The sequence below is a fragment of the Cucurbita maxima genome, unplaced genomic scaffold, assembly GCF_002738345.1.
Source record: "Cucurbita maxima cultivar Rimu unplaced genomic scaffold, Cmax_1.0 Cma_Scf00002, whole genome shotgun sequence".
NCBI lineage: Eukaryota > Viridiplantae > Streptophyta > Magnoliopsida > Cucurbitales > Cucurbitaceae > Cucurbita > Cucurbita maxima.
In genome coordinates, this window is record NW_019272018.1 from 3,549,112 (window position 1) to 3,573,313 (window position 24,202).

Here is a 24,202-nt window from a genome sequence, read left to right on the forward strand (position 1 = left end):
ATTTGTGAAAGTATAAAATTTCTTACTTCAAACAGAAAAAAGGTGAAAATATAAAAAAGGATTATTCTTCGTCCTACAGCTCAACTTTTATAATATAAATATATCTAGATCAATATTTATATAAATGTTCAATATTATTTTTAAAAAATACATATATATGGATTAATTAGGATATTTTTTATTTTTTAATAAAAATTATTCATTAAAAAATTCTTGAATAACTCAGCGGAGAATTTCCATCCCTAATTTTCGAAAATGAAATAGATTTCCCTAAAATATTTTAATTATGAAGATGAAATGATAGAGAATAAATTCGAATTTTTAGACACCACTGGCATTAGTCTACTTCATATCCCACTTTTTTTCTACTTTTAATAATTCAACGCCATTTTAGTTAAATATTCTTTAACGACTTTTAACTTTAATATATATTTATGTTCTATAACTTATGATTGGAAATTAAATAATTAAAACAAAATTTAGAGTTTTGTTTATGAAAATCGAAAAATGAGAATTTGAATTGGGACTCATCTCGAGTCGAGAATTTTTTTTTTTTGGACCTAAACAAGGAAATCTCATCCATCAAAATACCCCATCATTCACATTTTTATACTTTCTTATATCTGTGGTATAAATGGGGAGTTATATGAACTTCTCTAAACAAACAAGATCACATATTAAACCTAGATGATTCCCATTGATGTCGACAAGAGAAGGGTCAAACTAGGAGAAAATCCGCATTAGAACTAATTAGAAAGGCAACATTCTTAGCAGGCAAGAAAGATCGTACAAAGCGAGTGTGGGAATACAAGAAAATAGCTCTAGAAAAATCAAACACTACCTAGGAGAATGCAGAATGCATTATAGAGTCATTATAGAGTCACAAATAGGAAATTGGAGAATGCATATAGAGTCAAATAGGAAAGATCATTCGGTTAAGAGAGAAAAGAGGAATTATAAGTTCTTCTATATATGTGGATGTATGGTAATTTACAGTTAAATTGTGAACTTACAGGCATAAACATCGTAGTAACTAGGAAGTATGAACTTTAGATCAGAGCTTCCACAGTTCATAGCCATGGAGACATCTGCTGTACAGTGAGGGAGTTGGGTCATTGGAGAATGGAATAGAAGTCGTGAAGAGCAGAGTACAAAGGCTCTGCAGCCCTGGGTCTGTCCACCGTCCCCAGCAGAATGTCGGAGGTGGTTAGATAAGGATCACCATAGAAGCGTAGATTTGTACTCATCCTTGTTGCAACCACGTTTCCTTCTAATGATACTCCAACAAATGCGCCTGTCAAGAAGTATTAAACTAATGCATCAGTTAGGACTAATTTGCAGCCAACACTTTAATAATCAGTTTAGTTGCAGCAAACATCATAAATACCAACAATTTAAAACAACAGAACGAGCAGTTAGGAGTAATTCCTGCACGATCCACGAAGACAGTTTGAAAATAGTAAAAAGCTAAAAGTTCATGGATTACTGATTGATTATTCAATGATCAGATACGCTAGCTTCAGGAAGAAAATGGCATGAAATCCAAGTAATACAGAAAATGCATAATCTGATCAGGATACCTTTGCTACAACTATATGTATAGCACATGCCAGAACCCCTATCTCCAGCTCGGAGATCTGCTTCCAGCACCCTACCAACAGGACCAGCAGCGACACTACACCCAGCACCAAGTGAAAAGTGCATACGGCTACAGAATGTCTTTACAGCTTTTGAATCATGAAGGACGATAATGAAATCCATGAGCTCACCTCCAATCTAAAAGTAACAATGGTACAGGAAATTTAGAACTTATCCACATGAAAGACTCTTGTTCCACATCCCATTCAAGGGACCAGAAACCAAAATGTATGCTGTCAAATTATCCAATAACCAAACTTATCCATCTCTTAAGATTTAAAATTCTTCCAGAAATTCTACACATACAAAGAAAATTGAAGTAAAAGTTTTTTTACCTGGGCACCCCATCCTAATCCAACGGATAGTATGGCTGAAGGGGCAGACCACGAACCATCAGACCTTCGGGCAATAACCAATCCAGTGCCAAATTTGTAAGCAACAAACACTCCACCTTTAGCGACTGTCAAAATAGCAAGACCTTTGGCCCCCTTCAGTACAGCCCAGGGTATAGATTTTTCAGGATTTAGTCTTGAGACCTGTACAATTCAACAATCTAAGAATGTCACAAAAGAATAGCCCCACCATAGCTTAATCAATCACAATATACTTTATAAATCTCACTGATTAAAACGACAATTGAATTGCAGTTTAAGTTATCATGACTTCCTTGAACAACTAAGATGTATAGTAAGCGCACCTGGAAGTATCCTCTTAGTGTTTTGGATGCTTTGTATATCTCATATTCCATGGACATACCAATAGGGAGATTTAACCACCCTCTTGTGCTCGTCCAGTCCATCACATCATGTTTCGCCCTTTGCACAGCATTGCTAGAGCTGTTAATAAGTATACCCTGTAAAGGATCAAGCCTGTCATAGCAGGCATCGCATACCCTCTGTGGATTTCTCTCTCTGAACTTAATGGGCATTAAACACCTTCCCTTTGAACAGGCTCGGCAGAAAATCCCTCCACAAAATCGACAATGATGCCTACCACGAGTGATTGCAGTAAAAGGGGCAGTACACTGCATGCAAATTGAAGAAGAGCTATCTGGAAGCCACTCTGGGGGCTCAGCCTCCAAAACATCTTTATAAGCATTATAATTAATCATACTCGGCTCAAGTAGAGGTGGGGCACTGGGAATGTAGACCGAGGAGTGCAAATAGGAATCTCCATTTTTTTCAGACCCAAGGAATGAAAAATTTGAACTGGGAACTTGTTTATCAGAGGAGACATCCGAAGATTTATTCGCGCCAGTCAATATAGCAAACATCCCATTCAAAACATTTTTTAAATTAACCTCTGGACGCACACTATTTTGCTCTGGGTTATCAAATTCTTCACTTGAATCATTCACGTCATCAATGAAGTCTTCAGATTCAACAGGAAATTTCGAGTTCGTATGGAAAGGCGCACTACCATTAGGTTTGGCCCAGAGAGAATCGCAGTCATCATCGCCATTCGGGAATGTATTACCCATTGCAACATTAGAAAGGGAAGAATATGTAACTTTCCCGTTTAAGGTAGCCATGAACAACAACAATTGCGTTCAATAACTGAAACAAAGAACACCAACTGTAAGAACACAAATAAATAAACTAAAAAAAAAAATTAAAAAAAAAAAACAAATTCTTCTTCAAAATTAGTCGCGTAAGAAATTCAGACAAATAATTATTTTCCACCCCAATATGCGAATGTTGGAGGGAAAATCATCAACGACTAACAAGTACACCAAAAGCAAAAAAACAAGAAGACGCTGAATTAGAATTTCAAAAACCCGATACTTCCAAGGCCTAAGTAAAATAATTCACAATCTAGGGTTTTCTTCGTTCGAGTATGCTAGAAGAAGGAAACGCCCTATAAAACTAAAAATTTCGAAGGAAATCGAAACGAAAGAAGACCGAATTCCCTACCTTTCTCCCATGAAGATTTCAGTAGAACGAAATTGATCTTTAGACTAGGGCTCGAACTGGGAAACGAACGAGAATGACGATGGCGGATGAAACGGGAGAGAATTCGCGACCTCTTTCGAGGATTCAAGCAATCTTTTCATTCGAATTTCGCTTTTTATATGTATCGTCTACCACAAATACTTCAGGGTGGGGAAATGTTTGTACATATGCCGGCTGAACACGTGTTCTATTTATTTTATTTTTCTTAAAAAGTTTAAATCACAAAATAGGTTTTTAGAAAGGGAAAAAAAAAAAAAATATATATATATATATATATATAGTTTTATAGCTTGAAAAGTTATAATTTTATTTATATGATTGGACAAATCTTTATAAATGAATAAAGCTTATTCAATAATTTACTAGAGTTTTAATGAGTCAAAAAAAATATAATATTTAAATTATTATTGAATTTTTAGAGCCAAATTTACCTAATATACTTTTTAATATTCCATTTTAGTTTTTACATTTAGGAATGAGTAAATTTAGATGAATAAAATCAAATTACAAAAAAAAAAAAAAAAAAAAAAAAAAAAAAAAAAAAAAAAAAAAAAAAAAAAAAAAAAAAAAAAGAGAGATCATATACCAAAAAAAATAGACCACCTAACAAAGGAGAAGAGAAGAGATGTCCAAATTATAACGATTCTCTAACGTCTTTTGAATCACGACAGATTGAAGCAGTATTGTTCTTATTATTTCAATTTTTTTATAATCTTAACCTTCCATTAACTCAATTTAATGGTCGGATTTTTGCAACTTACCTCTTTATTTAATACTCATCTTCTTTTCTATATTGTCAACAATTTTACAATTTTAAATCTGCAAATTGATCCCAACTCGCGGAAAGAATAGAGATTGTTTTTGAACATGTAAAATCACTTTTTGTGATATTCAAAACCTCTCCCCGAAACATACTTTTTAATAACTAAAAGATCATATTTAAAAGTATAACTTAAATATTAAATTGATTTTGAATGACTAAGGTCATGTTTAGAAGTAATTTTAAATATGACAAAAGTAATTTAAACTATTTCAAATTCATTCTCAAAGATACACCAAGGAATTGAAACTAACTTAAATGTGCATTTAAAGAGTTATCGACATCCCTTAAACTTCAAGAAAACACTATCAACTTCCCCAGGAAAAAAAAACACTTCTAATCCTCCCCGAGTACTTTACACAACAAGACATGTCAATCATGCACATATGATATGAACTCACGTCTACAATGCCCAAAAAAAGATCATAATTATTCTAAGCGAAACGCTTCAAAATTAGGCGTGCCACCTTATACGCCACCATATAAGGACACCTTGCCTTGGCAATTTCTATGATCTTATGACCGTTATGAAATGGCATGATTAAAGTACAAATATAAACACATCAAAATCAGACTAACTACCCTAAAGGGTAATCTATTCTTCCTCTGTCATTAATTGGAAAATTGGACGATAATATAGAAGCAACCTCGCAGTAATCCCCAAATGAAACGACAAGAACAAATATGAAATGAACAAAAGTAACAACATTCGTTACCGGTACGTGTGTTAATTAGCTGAGAATTGGAAAGATGCGAGTAATGTGTTCCAAAGGAATGCTGTCGGAGGATTTCTTCTTCAGTTCAGGATGGTTGAATTCGTTGGGTGGCATTACAATAAGTTGGCCCTTCCCATGACCTTTCTCAAGAATCCAACCAGAGTTTGCAACTTGGTGCTCAAGAAATTTGTCCAAAGATAAGCCCTCAATATTGATTGCCTGTAACATGCCGACGTAAAATTTAGAATATTAACACGGGATATTGAACATATAGTACTAGAAAGTATCAATTGAAGAAAAAACTTGAAAACGAGAAGAATTGGGGTGATGGGTAGGCATCCTCTAAAGCATGTCAGACAGGAAATAGACAATGCAAGGTTACTTGGAATAGGATTTATGGTATAGTTAACAGCAGAGAACAAAAATTATGACACCGATCATTAGGAGTGCAGCCACGGCAAGCCACATACAAGTGAACACTAATGAAAATTACAGCAATAATAGTTGAAGTACAAACTCCAAGTTTATTTCAACAGTAAAATGACAGACAAATTTTTTTATTTATTCATACCTCAGCAAGCACAGATCTAGGAACCTTTTGATAAGTTAAGGAAAGAACATGGACGGCATAAGCTTGAATAGCTTGCTCAAAACCTGCATCATATTTTCATATTAGGAACAGCCAAACAGAGGGTGGTCTATGTATAAAATGGGGTCTGCAAGTCAAAAATCATTTATTTTTTATATCAGCTGTGGCCCACTCCAACACTGCAGGGAGACTTTGTGCAACATAAAGCCAACTACTCTAGGAAACATAACAAGTGAGAAAAATATATTCACTTCTAAGGTTTACCACATGGAGGCTCGAACCAAGGCATCCCGGGAAACTTCCCTCCAAACTCCTCAATACGTCTTGAGATAATTTTTTCACTCGTGGTTATGAAACTATAAATATATCCTAAAGACTATCAAGATAGTACTGAAGACTGCAAACAAACAAGTTTCTGCTTAGTACCCAAGTACCTGGCACAGCTTCAACTATGTGGCGGTTCTTCGCAGCTTCATCCCAAAATTGACGGAACTTTCCAGTCTACACATGGACAAGATCAAAGTAGTCATAAATTTCGCACGAGAATGCTCTCAAAAAACTAAAATTTAAGGGCTAATGAAAAACGTAAAAAAAAAAAAACATGCATACCTCCAAATAGTGGGAAAGTATAATCAGAGTCTTGAATTGATCCTCCATTTGCTGTAACAACATATTTAAAAGGGGTCTTGAAGGGGCAAGATGGAAAAGAATAAGAAAATCATGAGCTAAAGTGTATACATGCTCGGTGGCAGTGTTTTTGTTCGGAATAAAATCAACTCTAAAATCTTTCCTTAGGATTACATCTTCTATTAGTCTCAAGACATTGACCTTGTAATAATAATTAAAAATTGAAGCCATTAAATTTGATGTGGTTTTACCCTAGTATAGGTTTCTAGCTCCTCCTAGGATAACGTTGTTCGGCATGCTTTCATTGATCTTAATGAAAGCTTAATTTTGTCTAAAAAAAAACTCATAAAAGAACAACGAAGTGTACACGGCACAATTCAATTTGTTGAGAAAATGAGCAACCTAATCGTTTCTTCTTACAGATCAATCAAATTTAAAAGGACATACACATCTTGAAATAAAACAACATTAATGAAACTTAAAGGTTGGTGAAGTACAAAAGAGTTAACACATACCACTCGTTCTGGAATTAAAAAGAGACACAGGCTGAAATCTGGAGCTGGAATTGCCATCAGAGCCTATTCACACCTCGCACAAAGCCCTCAAAATTAAAATTAATGAACAGGTAAATGAATTACATTCTTCACAATATGCAAAGAAATTTCAAAGAGAAACATACCTTGACCAGGATGCGAGCCACAATTTGCGTACTCATTCTTTCGGGCTCAAACTGTAAATCGAACAATAACGTATTGCTAGAAGATTAAACACGTGAATGAAAGAAAAACACAGGTTCAAAAAACAAAAGCTTCAAGGTCCACATCCAATGCATTATATAAGAAGTATTCGAATATCTATCTAAAGCATAAATAAAAAGTTTTCTGAAGGCACATTCAAACAGGGCCAAGAATATAAGAAACAACAAAAGTAAACAATTTACATCTAGTAAATAACAAGTACCTGGTAGAGGCGAAGCAGGCATAAATTAGCATCTAAACTGTAGGTTTCTGACGAGACCTGGAACACAAACGTTCAATCCAACAAGAATAAGACAATAGATTTCTCAATCCAAACGAACAATTATAAATTTAAAGACAATCGAGAAGAAGATAAAAAATTTACAAATCGAACTGAAAACAAAAGACAGAGATAGAAAGAAACCTGCTCATTTACGTAGTTTTCAAGATCAGGAAGGATATCAGGATTGTAAGGATTCACAGCGAGCAACTGCTCCACCGCAGACGCCATCTCTTGCTGTGGCTGCTTCTGCAATTCTCTTCCCATACCACCGGATTCCGTCGCCGATTAGGTATCCGGATAAGCTTTTCTTCGTTGAAGTATACACTTCCAACTTGTGCTGAGGTTCCCGCTCGAAACCCTCGATTGGGGACGTTGATGAATCCTCTATTTTAGGGTTTCGTCCAAAATGGTAATCTTTTTATTTATTTGTTTAATTTTTTTTATTTCACATTAAATTATACAAAATATCATTCTCACAAAAAATATTATTTACTTTTTAACTATTTTAAATATTATTATTATTATTTACAAAATTAAAAAAAAAAAAGTATAAATGTTTTAAATTTAGCAACCTAAAATCATTTAAAAATAAATAAATAAATAAAATATTGGTTCTGGCCCAAGATAAAAAGCCCAATATAGATGACGGCCCAGGCCCATTAAAGATAAAATGAAACACGTGCCATTTACACGTGCTATATGAATTTTATAAAATGTCCACAATATTTTTAAAACATATCTGATAATTATTGTAATTTACAGATTTTATAATTAAAAACTAATAATAAGAAAAAGATAATAAATGTGACACGATTATTCTTGGTTAGGTGTAATTATGAATTTAAGAATTTAATATGAATGATTAAAAAACATATTACCCATTCGTTTGTAATTGGAAAGTAATAATATTTTGGTATTTATTTTATTCGTAATATTGGGTATTTTTTGGTTAGTAAGGTTGGCAACATGCAATGAAAACGATTTTTTTTAATTTTTTTCATGCAGCCATACAGAAAAATAATAATAATAATAATAACTTTTCAGAGACAAAACGAACCGTTTTGTTGCAGTTGCATATTCTCTGACCCGACCAAACGCACCGTTTTTGGCAGTTTCTGCTTTGTTGGAAATACAAACAAATAATTATAAACAAAAGTATATATGGCATGGCCGTGTAAAAGCGACGTCGTTTTATGTTTTGGAGCTAAACAAATTTGGCGTTTATTGCTTTTTTTTTTTTTATTAAAAAAATTGTAGATTCAACCAATTTTAAATAACTTTATTCTTAATTTCTTTTTAAATTGTATTTATTAATATTATTATTATTTTATAACTATACGTTCGTAAGAGCATGTTTTATTACATAAGATACTAATTTATCATTCTAATCTACGGTTATTGAACGGAGTTACAAAATGCTAAAGGGAGAGGGATCAAAATGAAATTATTCCAGAGATTAAAGGAATAAGATATATAAATGTAAATGATACTATACCGTCAAGTTATTTAGAACGAGCTTGGTTAATTTGATTTTTGTTGTAATACTTGTAATGAATAACTCGATCTTATTGTCCATCGAGTAGGTCTTTGACTCTCCTGTTGTTCTCGTCCCCCGAGATGCGTCCTACGAGTAGACTAAGGGAGCTTCTCTTAGCACGGAATGGTGTCTTTTGAAAATTTTGATCCAACCAAAAGAAATAACACTTACAAGCTTGTCACGCTCCTCTGTATTTTAATTTAAGATTAATAATCTTAAAATTTCAATAAAAATACTTTATTAAAATATATATATATATATATAAAAGCGCCGCCGCCAAGGAAGCGGAAAAATGCAGCCCACAGCATTGAGACGAGGGGCATCCTAGGTAAATTAAACGTATTGCGGAAGAAAACTTTAGAATTAGTTAATATTGTTGATTTTTAATTATTATTTTTTTGAAAAGTGGCGTTTATTAAATATAACATAAAGTTTTTATAATTATAATTATCATATGTTATTACTTTGAATTAAATATATGCGACATCCACATTTTAAAATAAGGTGCCATCTCCTTTTCATTAAAAAATTAAAAAAGGTGTCAATTGAGATCTGCTTCCCTCAAACCGTAGGGCAGCCCGTGGGTTTTGGACCTACTCTCCAGCTAGTAATGCAGCTGAAAATAACTCTTATTATAATTTAATAAAAATATTCATTAAAATTTTTATTTTAAAAGTGTTTTTCTTTTCTTTTTAATTATGTTGTTAGATATTTATTTTTGAAGTATACGCTTTTCTAACGTGGTAAATATAATTCTTAAAAAATGTGAAATTATTAGTATTTGTACAGTTCTTTTTTCTTTTTTTTTTTTTTAATTAAAGTAGCATATAATAATATAATATATAGTTTTTAATATATTGACATTCTAACAATAGATTTATTTTTCTCTAGCTCAGATTTTCGTCCCATGCCCCCGCGTCTATTTTAAATTTAAATAAGGATTTTGTAACGGGTGACGCCACTAATTAATCACAAAAAAAAATAATTTTTTGTTGGAAAAATCTCGTTACAAAAAAAAATTGTAATAATTAATTTATATAATGAGTCAGATATCTGTTGGATAAAAGTCTTGAATAATTTAGAGAATGATAACGAATTTATAATAAAAAAAATAGTAAAATTGAGATTTATAAATAAAAAATAATAAGTTGGTAATTGCAAAATAATAACAACTCGCGGACGAATATTCATCCAATAATGGCAAGTTTAATTTAAAATCAATATATTTTTTAAGAAAAAAAAGTTGCAAAAGCTAAAATGACAGTGAAAGGCGGTTTTAGGTAGCCACGTGGTGGGCGGTTACAGGTTTTGAGGTTGACGAAGCTCGCGCCAAAAAAAAACACACAGTTTGACGAAAACACCCACCGAATATTATACTATTAAATTCCCCAAATCTTAAAATATAATTTAATAAAATTTTCAAAGGAGCAAAAAAAATAAATAAATAAATAAATAAAGCAATTTCTGCAAATCATCATTGCAAATTAAAAAATTATCTGTAAAATAAAATGATATCTAACCAACCAAAATTGTCGAATAATTTCAACATTATTATTGATCTTGATAGTGATTTTCAAGTCTTTTATTCTTAATTCTTCTATCTTTAAGATCTTCATTCGAAAGTGGTACCAATTCATTCATATACCTCTCGTTTACTCGAGTATCACGACACCGATTTAATTAAGTATAACTTTGGATGATCACATAGTGAGAGGAAGAAGACGCAATGGGAGTAGAGAAGAACAAAAGCGGTTTTGCGGAAGGTAGAAGAAAACCACAGGAAGCAAAATGGCAGTATTAATGGCATTTTCACGGAAATTCAAGGTCCCATTTCTTTACCCACCGCAAGCAACCATGGCGATCCAAAAGCTGCTGGATAAGAACTTCAAATCTTCAAAACCCTTCTTCCATTTCTTGTATAAAACCCCTCTCCTCCTCCATTTCTTCTCACCTCTCCACTTCTCATTCCTCTTTCTTGTTCTGAGGTTCATTCTTCCCTCTGATGATCTCTGAATGATCTAAACCAGTTTTGATTTCGTTTGATTCTTTTAGAATGTTATGTTTGATTAATTCTGCTGATGATTTCTGTAATTTTTTGGGTGTAAGAAATTAATGTTCTGTAGATTTGAATGAGATTGACAAGTGTCATCTTCGCCCTGATGATCTCTTTAATCTTTGTTTTTTCCCCATTTTGTGTCTATATATTACCACTTCCTCTGTCTGTATCCATATGCTTTTTTCTGCTTGTAAGCTCTGTTTTGTCTTTTTTTTTTTGTATCTTCTTCATGAATTTTCTGCTGTTCTTTATCTTCTGAACAAAACAATTCCTCCAGCTTCTTCAATGGAGGAGTATTCATACTGGCATTTGTTCTTCTCTTCTCTTTGTGCTCCCCCCTGCTGTATCTAAAGAACATGCAACTTTTTAAAACAGTGTCTGAGCTTCTATCGTTTCAGCTGCTTAAGATTACCAAATTCTCTGTTTTTCATGTTCATGCTTCATAGTTTGATGGAAATCACAGCTGAATCTATCCCCATATTTTAGAATTTTGTTAGAGTGTCTGGTAGGATCCGGATGGTGTGGGTTTAGGAATGTTTAATCAACCCAATTTGATTTGCAGGTGAAGTTTGATTTGAAGTAAATGGATTGTTCACATAATTTTATGTTTATTTGCAGCTGAAACAAACTATAATCTGAGATTTCTGTTAATACTCCAAGAAGGTAACCATGGCAGAACGAATCCTCAACCGTGTTCATAGCCTCCGCGAACGCTTGGATGAAACTCTCATCACTCAAAGAAATGAAATCCTGGCCCTCCTCTCAAGGTATATCTTATTTAGATCCTCTGTTTTTACTTTTTTGCTGGATCATTGTCTGGAAAGTGTTAACAATGGTAGCTAAAACTAGAAAAACAAGGCCATTGACAACAAATGACTTTGATTTGTGTGTAGGATTGAGGCCAAGGGTAAAGGCATCCTGCAGCATCATCAACTGATTGCTGAATTTGAAACTATTCCTGAAGAGAACCGAAAGAAACTAGCAGATGGGGCGTTTGGCGAAGTCCTGAGATCCACCCAGGTGATAAGAATCATCTCTTTTGGTTATTCATCTCTGCTATCTGCTCAAATTTGAAGTCATTTGTGGTGCAGGAAGCCATAGTTGTGCCCCCATGGGTTGCTCTTGCTGTTCGTCCAAGGCCAGGTGTGTGGGAATACATTAAAGTTAATATCCATGCACTGGTTGTTGAAGAGCTTCAAGTTGCTGAATATTTACATTTCAAAGAAGAACTTGTGAATGGAAGGTAAAAGTCTTTGAAAGTTTATGATCCTTCTAAGTTGCAATAAACTTGGTTGGGTTCTGATATCTTGAACTCTTTTTGGCCATTGTAATGCTAGTTCGAACGGCACCTTCACTCTCGAGCTTGATTTTGAACCATTTAATGCTTCCTTCCCTCGCCCGACTCTCTCCAAGTCCATTGGCAATGGCGTCGAGTTCCTCAACCGACACCTCTCTGCAAAGCTCTTCCATGGTAAAGAAAGCATGCAGCCATTGCTGGACTTCCTTAGAGTTCACTGCTACAAGGGAAAGGTACTCACGAACCCCTTTTGATTCAGCCTTAAACTTGTTCTAGTGTTTACTTGGGTGAGTTTTTTGGTTGCAGACATTGATGCTGAATGATAGAATTCAGACTCTGGATGCCTTCCAACATGTACTGAGGAAGGCAGAGGAGTATCTAGTTACGCTTGCACCCGAAACGCCCTACTCTGAGTTTGTACATAAGTTCCAGGAAATTGGCCTGGAGAGAGGGTGGGGTGACACAGCTGAGCGTGTACTCGAAATGATTCAACTTCTCTTGGATCTCCTTGAGGCACCCGATCCTTGCACCCTCGAGAAGTTCCTTGGTAGAATCCCCATGGTCTTTAACGTTGTCATACTTTCGCCCCACGGTTACTTCGCACAAGATAACGTCTTGGGTTATCCTGACACTGGTGGCCAGGTTGGTTTGGATCAAACAAAGGAAAAGAGTTTAATGTTCTTTTATTGTTCTAAACTGACATGTTTGTTTGTTTATTTCTTTGATGAAGGTGGTTTACATCTTGGACCAAGTTCGTGCTTTGGAGCATGAAATGCTTCAACGTATTAAGCACCAAGGATTGGACATAACTCCTCGTATTCTCATTGTAAAGTCGAGATCTTGTCGGCTTTTCGTTTAAATTTAGACCCGCTCTCGATTTGATGTTTGATGTTCGCCTGCTCTTGTTTTTGTTGATACCAGATCACTAGACTCCTCCCAGATGCAGTAGGAACCACCTGCACCCAACGCCTCGAAAAGGTATTTGGAACGGAGCACACTCACATTCTTCGAGTTCCATTTAGAAATGAGAACGGAATCCTCCGCAAGTGGATCTCAAGATTCGAAGTCTGGCCTTACCTAGAGACTTACACCGAGGTGATCCTACCGCCCTTTATCTGATATCTGTTGTGCCAGCTTCTTTGATCGTATACTAAACCGTAATGTCCTTGTGTCGGTCAGGATGTTGCACAGGAACTTACCAAAGAGTTGCAGGGAAAGCCCGATCTGATCATTGGAAACTACAGTGACGGTAACATCGTTGCTTCGTTGCTGGCACATAAACTGGGCGTTACACAGGTTTGTGACATCTCTATAAACTCTTGTTCATGTTTCTTGCTATCATTGGTAAAGGCTCATGGTCTTGTTTATTTGTTTCCTGCTTCTGCAGTGTACTATCGCCCATGCCTTGGAGAAAACCAAATACCCTGATTCAGATATTTACTGGAAGAGATTCGACGACAAGTATCACTTTTCATGCCAATTCACGGCCGACCTTATTGCCATGAACCATACCGATTTCATCATCACGAGTACCTTCCAAGAGATTGCTGGCAGGTACGACGTTTAATTCATTGTTCATGGTTCGAGTATATGTAGATGGTTTGTGTTTGTTGTCTTATACATGAACTCTTTTGGATCTCAGCAAAGATGCGGTTGGACAATACGAGAGTCACACTGCTTTCACTCTTCCAGGGCTCTATCGAGTGGTTCATGGAATCGATGTGTTTGATCCCAAGTTCAACATCGTTTCACCTGGAGCAGACATGAGCGTCTACTTCCCCTACACAGAGATGGAGAAGAGGCTGACTTCCTTCCACCCCGAAATCGAAGAACTTCTTTACAGTGAAGTTGAGAATGAGGAACACTTGTGCGTGTTAAAAGATCGGTCCAAGCCGATCATATTCACAATGGCAAGATTGGATCGTGTGAAGAACATAACCGGACTCGTCGAGTGGTATGGCAAGAACAAGCACCTTAGGGAGTTGGTTAACCTTGTGGTTGTGGCCGGAGACCGGAGGAAGGAATCTAAGGACAATGAAGAAAAGATTGAAATGAAGAAGATGTATAGCCTAATAGAGACCTATAATCTAAATGGCCAATTTAGGTGGATTTCTTCACAGATGAACCGAGTACGAAACGGCGAACTCTACCGATGCATTGCAGACACGAAGGGAGCTTTCGTGCAGCCTGCCGTGTATGAAGCTTTCGGTTTGACCGTTGTGGAGGCCATGACCTGTGGACTGCCTACCTTTGCCACTTGCAATGGAGGTCCTGCCGAGATCATCGTTGATCGTAAATCTGGCTTCCATATCGATCCATACCACGGCGAGCAGGCTGCTGAAATCCTCGTCGACTTCTTCGAGAAGTGCAAGGAAAACCCAACACATTGGGACAAAATCTCAAAAGCAGGCCTCCAGCGCATCCACGAGAAGTAATCACTTTAAACATCACATGAATCAATCTTTGGTTACCCGATCTTATGAAAATCCTTACAATGATCAATGCAGGTACACATGGCAGATCTACTCGGAGAGGCTGCTAACACTGACCGGAGTTTACGGGTTCTGGAAGCACGTCTCCAACCTCGACCGCCTCGAGAGCCGCCGTTATCTGGAAATGTTTTACGCTCTCAAGTACCGTAAGCTGGTAAGTAGACACACCCAACAGAATGTTTAGCTACAATGGAGGCATTGCAGCTATATAGACTGATTGAATTTGGAATGTTGCAGGCTGAATCTGTGCCTCTGGCTGTGGATGAGTGAGTGATGTTGGAAGAGAAATGAAGGAAAGAAGCATCTGTAATGGAGAAAGAGTTGGTTTCAGGTTTCCAGAGGAGGTAATATAAAGAGCTATGTGGATGCTTTCCTGTAAATGTGAATAATGCAAACAACAGTTCATTGTTTTGGATTTTGTTATTGCCTTCTCTTTTTTGGGTCTTTGGAAAGGTTTGATTTGTCTTGATATTGTTGTAACAATTGGGTCATTTGATGAACCCGTCATCCATTCGAGAATTATTGCTTTTCGCTTTGTTTTTTGAGATCCTATATCGGTAGGAGAATGAAACGATATCTTCTTTATAAGGGTGTGGATATTTCTCACTAGCAAACACGTTTTAAAATCGTGAAGAGAAAGCTTAAAAAGGATAATATCTCCTAGCGGTTTAGCCTAGATTCGTTTTAAAAACCTTGAGGAAAACTCGAGAGGAAAAACTCAAATATGATAATATATGCTAGTGGTGGGTCTTATTGAATCCATACAGACGTGGCTACTATAACGCTCGTTATAAGGCCTATGATTAAGATTAAGATTTCAAGTATGGATTCAATGGCCCATAATTAAGATTAGGATTTTAAGGCAATCTGCTTTATGTGCATCTTTATTTATATGCTTGTTAATAATAATAATAATAATAATAATAATAAACTTTTAAAATGTAATTACGTGATTAAAAAATAAATGGAAAATTATGGCCACAAATTATATAATTAAAGCATTTTTTTTCTATTAAAATTTTCAAAATGTTTTCTTTATCAGTCTTTTTAATAACTTATTTTTTAAATAAAACCTTCGATAAATTAATAAATAAAATACTTTTAAAATTTTAAAAATTTGAATAAGATATATAAACTAAAAGAAATTAAAAAAAATAGAAACTATTAATTTTAAAATTAGGGAACCACTCACTTCACATAGTCAAAAAGAGAAAGCACTGCTCCTATAGAGAGCTAAGAACGGTTCATTGACGTTTTGAAATTTTTTTTCAAACAAATATTTTAACCCGAAAACGAATGTCTGATTATCAAATTAAATCCTTTTTCTCAATTAATTATATTCTCGAAGAGATTCTGAATGTCGGAAATACTTAACCCGAAAACGAATGTCTGATTATCAAATTAAATCCTTTTTCTCAATTAATTATATTCTCGAAGAGATTCTGAATGTCGGAAATACTTAAGCGATGATAATAATAATAAAGTTAAATAAATAAAAAAAGCAGCATAATAGTCAAAGTTTTCTTCAAGGAAATGTCTAAATCTATATGCTTAATCTCAATATTGATGCACGTGCTTAAATTGGCCGCCCCAACAGTTTCAATACGATTTTTCTTCTTTATTTTACTTATATTATTATTATTATTTTAATATTTAATTTTTTAAAAAATTGGAAGAAATTAATAAAAATAGAACAACAATTATTTTTGTTGTTAGTAGTCTTTGAAAATGAGTTGAATTTGAATTTCTTTTATTTTACTTTTTTTTTTAATATGGGATCCTTCAATAATTCATTTCCTATTTAAAATTTTTTAAAAAAATCTAAAAATTAACCACATATTTCCATTTTCAAAATTATTCTTAATTTAACATTCAACGGTAAAGATTCGAATATCTGATCTCTTAACCGAAAATATAACGTTTTAGACTAGTTAAATATGTCGGTGGTATTTTTTTTATTTTTAAATTTAATTTTTTTTTCTTCTTCTCATATATTTATACAAAATTTGAACCAACTTTTTTATTAAAATTTTTCTTCTTAGACTTTTCTTTCTCTCATTTATTTTCCTCCAAATATATTTCTTTATTTAAAATAAAAATTAAGAAGAAGATTCAAATACTTTATCTTCCCGATTGATTGATGTATGAATTCTAACTAGTTGAGCATACTCGAGTTGGCTGCTGTTCAACTTTTATTTTATTTTTTTCCAAACACGTCTCTTGCTAATTTTAAAATTTCACTTTGAATTCTCTTTCTTGAAAATTTTCTTTTTATCTCTCGATAAATATATTTTGAAAGAACATAGTTCAATAGTAGCAGTTATAGAATAAGAATCTGAACGTATCTCGAGACTGAAACTTGTGTGGGGGTAGGAGAGGATTTAGCCAAGTAGATGAAGGCAGCACGTACAAGTTCACTCTCCGTCGTTTTATATTATTTGAGCATAGCTCTTCCACAAAAGAGCTCGTAGTAATGGAGAGAGTATTATTTGATTATGAACATAATCACACCAACCATAAATATTGGGTCAATTTTTGTTTTATATATTTATTTAAAATAATTTTCTTAAAATAGTATGCAGAAGGAACAAAAGTGTTGGCATCAAACATTCAGACATGTAACACTCATAATGTTTGGTCTGTTGCACATTATTAAGCACATTTAATATTTTCCTATTTATTCGAACTTTTTTTTTTTTTTAATTTTTTCTAATATGATATTTGACTAAATTCAAGAAAATTCCAAGTAATTACTAGGCATACTTGTTTTTCTACTAAGTATGAATTGCTTAGAAAAACCCTTATAATTCAAACGAAATCCCCTATATATATATATATATATATATATATTTATTTATTTATTTATTTATTTATTTATTTATTTATCCTCGTTTAATTATTTAACATAATTTCCTTTTAACGAAACCCAACATTCGATAATTATCAGCGTGTTTGGAATTATCAGCGTGTTTAGAATAACTCGTGAAAGAAGTTTTTTAAACAAAATTGTATTTAGATATGCAATTTGTTTTTTAAAAAATAATTTAAAATTGATAGATAAATAATTATGCAAAAATGACTTTAAATTATTAATTGAAAATTTTAAAGATATATAATAAAAAATTATAATTAATTAGAATTATTTTTCAATATGGTGCCACCAACAAATTTATATATATAAATAACTAAAAATTTGTGGAATAAAAAAACTAAATTAAGATTTAAACTTCTTATTTATTTATTTATTTATTTATTTGAGTTGAATTTATTTGTTATTCATTAGAATTATATATTTTTTAATTTCATAATAATGCAAATGTCAAGGGATGGAAAATTCAAATAATTATGATAATAGTCAACGGTGGAAAAGGACAAAACATTTTATGACGCAATAAAATGACGTAATAAAGTTTGTGAAAGTGAACACTTTGTCATATTCTTGTAATTAAATTTTATTTTAAGTTAATTATTAATTTTGGTTAAAATATTATTTTGATCTCATTATTTTTAATAAATATTATTAAATAATAATAATATGAGAAAAAAATAATAATGATGATTATTTTTTATAAACAATTAACATAAACTAATTAATTTTATTAAAAGTATATAAAATAAATCCAACAATTCAAGAATAAATTAAAGATGGAAGCATATTATAAGGGTCATATGTATTTTCTTGGAACTTATGATGTTGGAAATTATTTCATATTATCCTATTATTATTATTATTATTTATTTATTTTTTTTTTTTTTTTAGCTACCAATAATAGTTGGCTTTTTGTTGAGAGCGTTTGAGGTTATAATTCTATCGAAATTAGATACGGTATCCTACCGAGTCAATCGTGTAGTTAAGAGAAACTAGAGATGTCCATTTAACTTATGAGTACCGTTCATGTAAATGGAGAGGAAGCGAAAATAGATTTCTCCCTAAAAGCTAAACGGGACTTGCTGCAAGAATTACATTTCCCACCGACATATGTTTAAAACGTGGGTATTATGATAGGAAATTAGATTAGTGTAATTATAATAGTAATTAAGCAATTAATTAGGTCAAATGAAGGTGGAATAATTCAGAGGCAATTTCGTGGATTATAATTAAGGTAATTTGGAATTCTAATTTGAAAAATAAAATAAATCAAATCAATTGACAAAATCCACCGCTTATTTCAGCTTAGACCGTAATAAAATAACTTTCAACATTTGAATGAACATTCTCTAAATAAAAATTTAATAATAATTTTTTATACTAATTTCAGCGTAGTTTAATTATAAAAAATTTATTTTTTTTCAATTTTTTTAATTTGTTGACTTTTGTTTGATTGTCAATTCTAACATCAAGTATTAAAATTTTAATTTCGTTAAATGGTTGACTTTGAGTGAAACGTGTAATGATTTATTAATTCGTCCTTCATTTTTTTAAAATTTTATCATACCAATTATTTAGCTTTTAAATTTTAATTTAATGAAATTAAGTATAAAAGCTATTATATAATAACTTATAATATATTATATATAAAATATAACGTTCTTCTAACTCGTAGTCGCATATATATATATATATATATATATATATATATATATATATATATATATATGTGTGTGTGTGTGTATGTATATATATAAATAAATAAAATGAGGAACAAATGTTTTAGTGGAATTTGGTTTAAGTTTCAATTCAAATTCTTAGCTATTTCCTTTAGTTTTCTAGAATACTTCCTATTTCCACCAATTAGGCCATTTTATTCTAACTTTTATATAATTTTGGTCATTTTTATTTTTTTATTTTTTTATTTTTTTTTATTTTTTATTTTTGTCATAGGTTCATGCATCTATTTCTTCATTTTTATATATTTATTTTCTTTTATTTTAATTTTCTTTATGTGTGTTTTTTTTATTTATTCAAACCACGTAATTTTTTTTATTTTTTTATTAGTTGAATTATGTTTAAATTGACAAAAATGATGGTATATAAAACTGTAAAAATAAAATTCAACTTTAGTTTAATTAATTACTATGGTAATTTTTTTTTTTACTTTTTACCTAAATTATTTTATTTTTCCTTTAATTAAATATAAAGCACGAATATCCAAAGAAATTCAATGGAGACCACAGACTTCAAATATTTTGAAGATTATAATCTATTAATAATCAAACTTCAAAGGTTTTTCATAAAAATAATGATTATTTATTTATTATTATTGTAATATTCACGTGCATAACTCCAATGTCACGTGCCACCAACTTCCTATATAAACGACTCTTCATTCTCTTCATTTCCCAAATCACACCGAACTTTCAAATCCTTAATGGCTCCAATTCTCTCCAAAATCGCCATTGTCGGTGCCGGAGTTAGTGGCGTCGCTGCCGCCAAGCAGCTGGCCCACCACCGGCCGGTCGTTTTCGAGTCGTCTGATTGCATCGGCGGCGTTTGGAAGCACTGTTCTTACGCTTCCACTAAGCTTCAATCGCTTCGTTCCGATTACGAATTCGCCGATTTTCCTTGGCCGGACAGGGACAACATCAATTTCCCTTCCCATCTCGAGATTCTCGAGTATTTGAATTCTTACGTTCGTCATTTTGATCTCCTCCGTTTCATTCGATTCAATTCCAAGGTCGTTGCCCTTCGATTCATCGGTGGCCACGTCATCGATGGAAACCCCGACGAGTTTGGACCGCTGCTCCCAGGTCATCCCGTATGGGAAATCTCAGTTCTCGATACTCAGTCTAATACAATTCAGGTTAATTTAACTGTTAATGATATAGTTGTGTAGAATTACGGTATTTGATATTTTATTATAAACAAATATCTGAATGAGATGGGGTGCAGTTATACGAGGTGGAGATGGTGGTGATGTGCATGGGAAAGTACGGCGACGTTCCGATGGTGCCGGAGTTTCCGAGCGGGAAGGGGCCGGAGATATTCGCCGGGAAGGTGATGCATTCACTGGATTATTGCAAGCTTGGGAAGGAAGAGGCAGGTGAGGTGGTTAAGGGTAAGAGGGTTGCAGTGATTGGATACAAGAAGTCGGCCATTGATTTGGCTGTCGAATGTGCTGAGGCTAATGAAGGTAATTTTAGCATTAATAGGTGATTAATTAAAGTAATTAATGATGGATTATTATGAGTAAGTGAATTGGATTAGGGGAAGAAGGGAAGGCATGCACAATGGTGGTGAGAGGGTTGCATTGGACGGTGCCCCATTATTGGGTTTGGGGTTTGCCATTCTTCTTGTTCTTCTCCACAAGGTCTTCTCAGTTCCTCCATGAAAGACCCAACCAGAGCTTCCTCAAGTCTCTTATGTGCCTCTTCTTGTCTCCCATGGTAAAATTTACTTGGTGTCTTTCTGTTGTGTCGGGATGAGACATTTTTATGATCTAACCCAGTTAATATTCGAGTCGGGAATTTAACTCCTCTCTTTCTTTATTGTGTTCGTGGAGGATTGTGTTGTGTTGGGATGAGACGTTTTTTGACCTAACCCAGTTATATTCGAGTTGGTAATTTTAGTCTATCTCTTTCTTTCTGTGTTCGTGGGGATTGTGTTGTGTTGGGATGAAATATCTTTTTGACTTAGCCCAATTATATTTAAGTTTGTAATTTTACTCCTCTATTTCATTCGTGAATGGTGTTGTGTCAGAATGAGACATTTTTCGACCTAACCCAGTTATATTCGAATTCATAATTTTATTCCTTTCTTTCTTTTTGTGTTTGTGGGGATTGTCCTCGTTGAGATGAGACATCTTTTTTACCTAACCCAATAATAATTGAGTTCGTAATTTACTCCTTTCTCTCTCTCTTTCTGTGTTCGTGGGGATTATGTTGAGTCGGGAAAAGACATCTTTTTTTACCTAACCTACTTATATTCGAGTTGAGAATTTTACTCCTCTTTTTTTGTGTTCATGAATTGTGTTGTGTCGGGATGAGTCTTTTTTTTCTTTTTTTTTTTTACCTAATCCAGTTATATTTGAGTTGGTAATTTAAGTGGATTGAGCTAGTTTGAGATGTTTCACGTCATTTATACAAATTTTTGTGTTTAATAAAAATAGGACGTTAGTGAAATATTTATTTATTTATTTATTTTTCACATATATTTTGAAAATTTTCCTTAAAATAAATAATAAAAATAATTATGAAATTAAATAATATATTACGTATTGAGACAAAAATGTTTTTTTTTATTTACATTTTTTATATATTTTAAATATTTATTTTTTATGGACAGAGGCATACAGTTTCAAAATTCATAGAATCATATCTGACGTGGAAATTCCCACTAAAAAAGTATGGGTTGAAGCCGGAGCATTCATTTATTGAGGACTACGCCTCCTGCCAGATGGCTATCATGCCGGAAAACTTTTTCCGGGAGGCCGACGACGGCAAAATCATCATAAAACGAGCCTCCAAGTGGTGGTTTTGGAACGGTGGCATTGAGTTCGACGATGGCTCCCGGTCGGAGTTCGACGTCGTCATTATGGCCACCGGCTTTGACGGGAAGAAAAAACTCACTGACGTTTTTCCTATGCCCTTTCGCACCTTTCTTCAGTATCCTTCCGGCATGATGCCGTTGTACCGGTGAGTCACTGTCAAGTTGACCCAACAAAAAAAATATATATTTTTTAGCGAAAATTTAATTTCAATTAATTCTAAATTTGATTTTAAACTTAAAACGCTAATATATAATTATAATATTTGAATATAGTTTAGTGGATAAAATTAATTATAAATTTATATGTGCACGGACAGGGGTACGATCAATCCAATGATACCGAACATGGCGTTTGTAGGGTATTTGGAGAGTGTGGCGAACTTGCACACGTCGGAGCTACGGAGCATATGGCTGGCCCGACTGGCGGACGAGAAGTTCAAGGTGCCGGAGACGTGCAAAATGGTGGAGGAAATAAAGAAAGAAATGGAGGTGATGAAGAGGACGACGAGGTTCTACAAAAGACACTGCATTTCAACTTACAGTATCAATCACAGTGATCAGATCTGTGAGGAGATGGGTTGGAACCCATGGAGGAAGAACACTTGGTTCTCTGAAGCTTTCTCTGCTTATGGCAGTCAAGACTACAACGCCACCAACACCAACATCAAATGAATTGACCTATTATTTATATACACACATACATACGCTAAATGTATGTTCTACGTGTTGTTCTCGGTCTTTTTTTCAATAAAATTTTTATTGTTTTTAAGAGATCCCACATCGGTGCGAGAGAAAAACGAAACATTTTGTCTCTCCCTAATAGACATGTTTTAAAACCGTGAGCTTAATGACAATATATAACGATGGGCCTAATCTCTTACATTGAATCAAATAATTTATAACAATTACAAAATGAATTTTATCAATAATATTAACCAGATAAAACCATGGATGTTACAAGTTTGCAAATACAAATACTAAAAAATAATTATTGAATAATAATATTTATCAAGCTTTAAGAATGTAAGTCCCAACATTAGTACTAAGAAAGAAACGAGCTACGTCTGAATTAAACTTGGAGATAGGAAGTTTTGTTTCATTTCTCAATACTAAGAAAAAGCTCATGAGTTTATTATCCTAGGTAGAAAAGACTCTCCTCGTGTTTCTCTCATGAGGGGGATAAGGTTTCTCTTGCTTTTAGCACAACGAGAGGTCTACCCATCGGGCTATTAATTAGCTCAATGATAAAGTACATCCTTGATAATTGCATTGTTGTGCCTAGATAGCTATGTAGATAGTTCTACTCATTAAACCAAACCTTGAAGTGTGCACTATTCAAGGCATGTTAGCAAGGCAAACTCCTCCTATTTGAACCATGACTTGAAACCAAACTTCTCTTTGGGAGGATAGATTGTCGATTCAAGTAAGATCCAAATGTAGATTCAACTTCTATTTACTGGTGAGATCAAAATCACACATCCCTTATCAGTATATAGACAACTATCTCTCAAACACATGACCTTGCCCAAGGCGACAGAGAACGGTGGTGGTCGACTGTGTGGAGAAGATTGGGGACTCCTTAGAGGAGCTCAGCAACACTCTATGCATCCTCCGACACCTCTACGGCAGCAACCGACAGTGGTTATGGCTGCAGATGGGCAATGCCCAACGTGGGTCAGCGCCGCCTTGACCAACGAAGACACGTCTTGATGGGTTTAAGGAAGTCGACGGGGACGTGCAATTGGGCGCTCCTTGAGCTTGGTGGCGGCGGTGATAGGGGGCAGGTTTAGAATAAATACTTTTCACTAAATTGAACATTGGTTCGGTCTAATTTTTTTTTTAAAAAAAAAACCCGAATGGCTCGGTTCTTGGTTGGACTGAAACCCGGTTTTTGCAAAACCATCGGCACGACTCGGCTAAGGTCATCGGCGCTATAGTTCCAATCAGAAGGTCTTCTGATATTTGCTTGATCTTTTTCATAACATTTTAGTTCCAATCAGGAGATTAAGCTCTCCTTCAAAACGGAGGCAAA

The 24,202-nt window shown here is 33.8% G+C and overlaps 4 protein-coding genes across 4 annotated transcripts; 2 read left to right on the forward strand and 2 right to left on the reverse strand.

The window, feature by feature from the left end:
• Window positions 1-908: 908 nt before the first annotated feature.
• LOC111466896 lies at window positions 909-3,716 on the reverse strand. Its single transcript, XM_023111585.1, has 5 exons — window positions 3,552-3,716; window positions 2,336-3,194; window positions 1,974-2,174; window positions 1,581-1,776; window positions 909-1,294 (listed from the first exon to the last, which is right to left on the reverse strand). The coding sequence occupies exons 2-5, from the start codon at window positions 3,167-3,169 to the stop codon at window positions 1,113-1,115; spliced, it is 1,413 nt and encodes a 470-aa protein (XP_022967353.1). The 5' UTR covers window positions 3,170-3,194; window positions 3,552-3,716; the 3' UTR covers window positions 909-1,112.
• A 1,149-nt stretch (window positions 3,717-4,865) lies between these two features.
• On the reverse strand, window positions 4,866-7,772 carry LOC111467477 (eukaryotic translation initiation factor 3 subunit K-like). Its single transcript, XM_023112394.1, has 8 exons — window positions 7,504-7,772; window positions 7,303-7,359; window positions 7,022-7,072; window positions 6,858-6,920; window positions 6,325-6,375; window positions 6,150-6,216; window positions 5,698-5,780; window positions 4,866-5,345 (listed from the first exon to the last, which is right to left on the reverse strand). The coding sequence occupies exons 1-8, from the start codon at window positions 7,624-7,626 to the stop codon at window positions 5,142-5,144; spliced, it is 699 nt and encodes a 232-aa protein (XP_022968162.1). The 5' UTR covers window positions 7,627-7,772; the 3' UTR covers window positions 4,866-5,141.
• Window positions 7,773-10,606: 2,834 nt separating this feature from the next.
• LOC111466367 (sucrose synthase) lies at window positions 10,607-15,283 on the forward strand. Its single transcript, XM_023110986.1, has 14 exons — window positions 10,607-10,884; window positions 11,574-11,722; window positions 11,849-11,975; window positions 12,047-12,198; window positions 12,293-12,485; window positions 12,559-12,894; window positions 12,983-13,078; window positions 13,174-13,347; window positions 13,432-13,548; window positions 13,640-13,806; window positions 13,895-14,683; window positions 14,760-14,898; window positions 14,982-15,048; window positions 15,118-15,283. Exons 2-13 carry the CDS (start codon window positions 11,625-11,627, stop codon window positions 15,012-15,014), a joined length of 2,421 nt encoding a protein of 806 aa, XP_022966754.1. The 5' UTR covers window positions 10,607-10,884; window positions 11,574-11,624; the 3' UTR covers window positions 15,015-15,048; window positions 15,118-15,283.
• Window positions 15,284-20,053: 4,770 nt separating this feature from the next.
• LOC111466802 (probable flavin-containing monooxygenase 1) lies at window positions 20,054-22,858 on the forward strand. The gene is made up of 5 exons (XM_023111423.1): window positions 20,054-20,485; window positions 20,575-20,815; window positions 20,890-21,068; window positions 21,967-22,316; window positions 22,488-22,858. Exons 1-5 carry the CDS (start codon window positions 20,054-20,056, stop codon window positions 22,840-22,842), a joined length of 1,557 nt encoding a protein of 518 aa, XP_022967191.1. The 3' UTR covers window positions 22,843-22,858.
• Window positions 22,859-24,202: the final 1,344 nt, after the last annotated feature.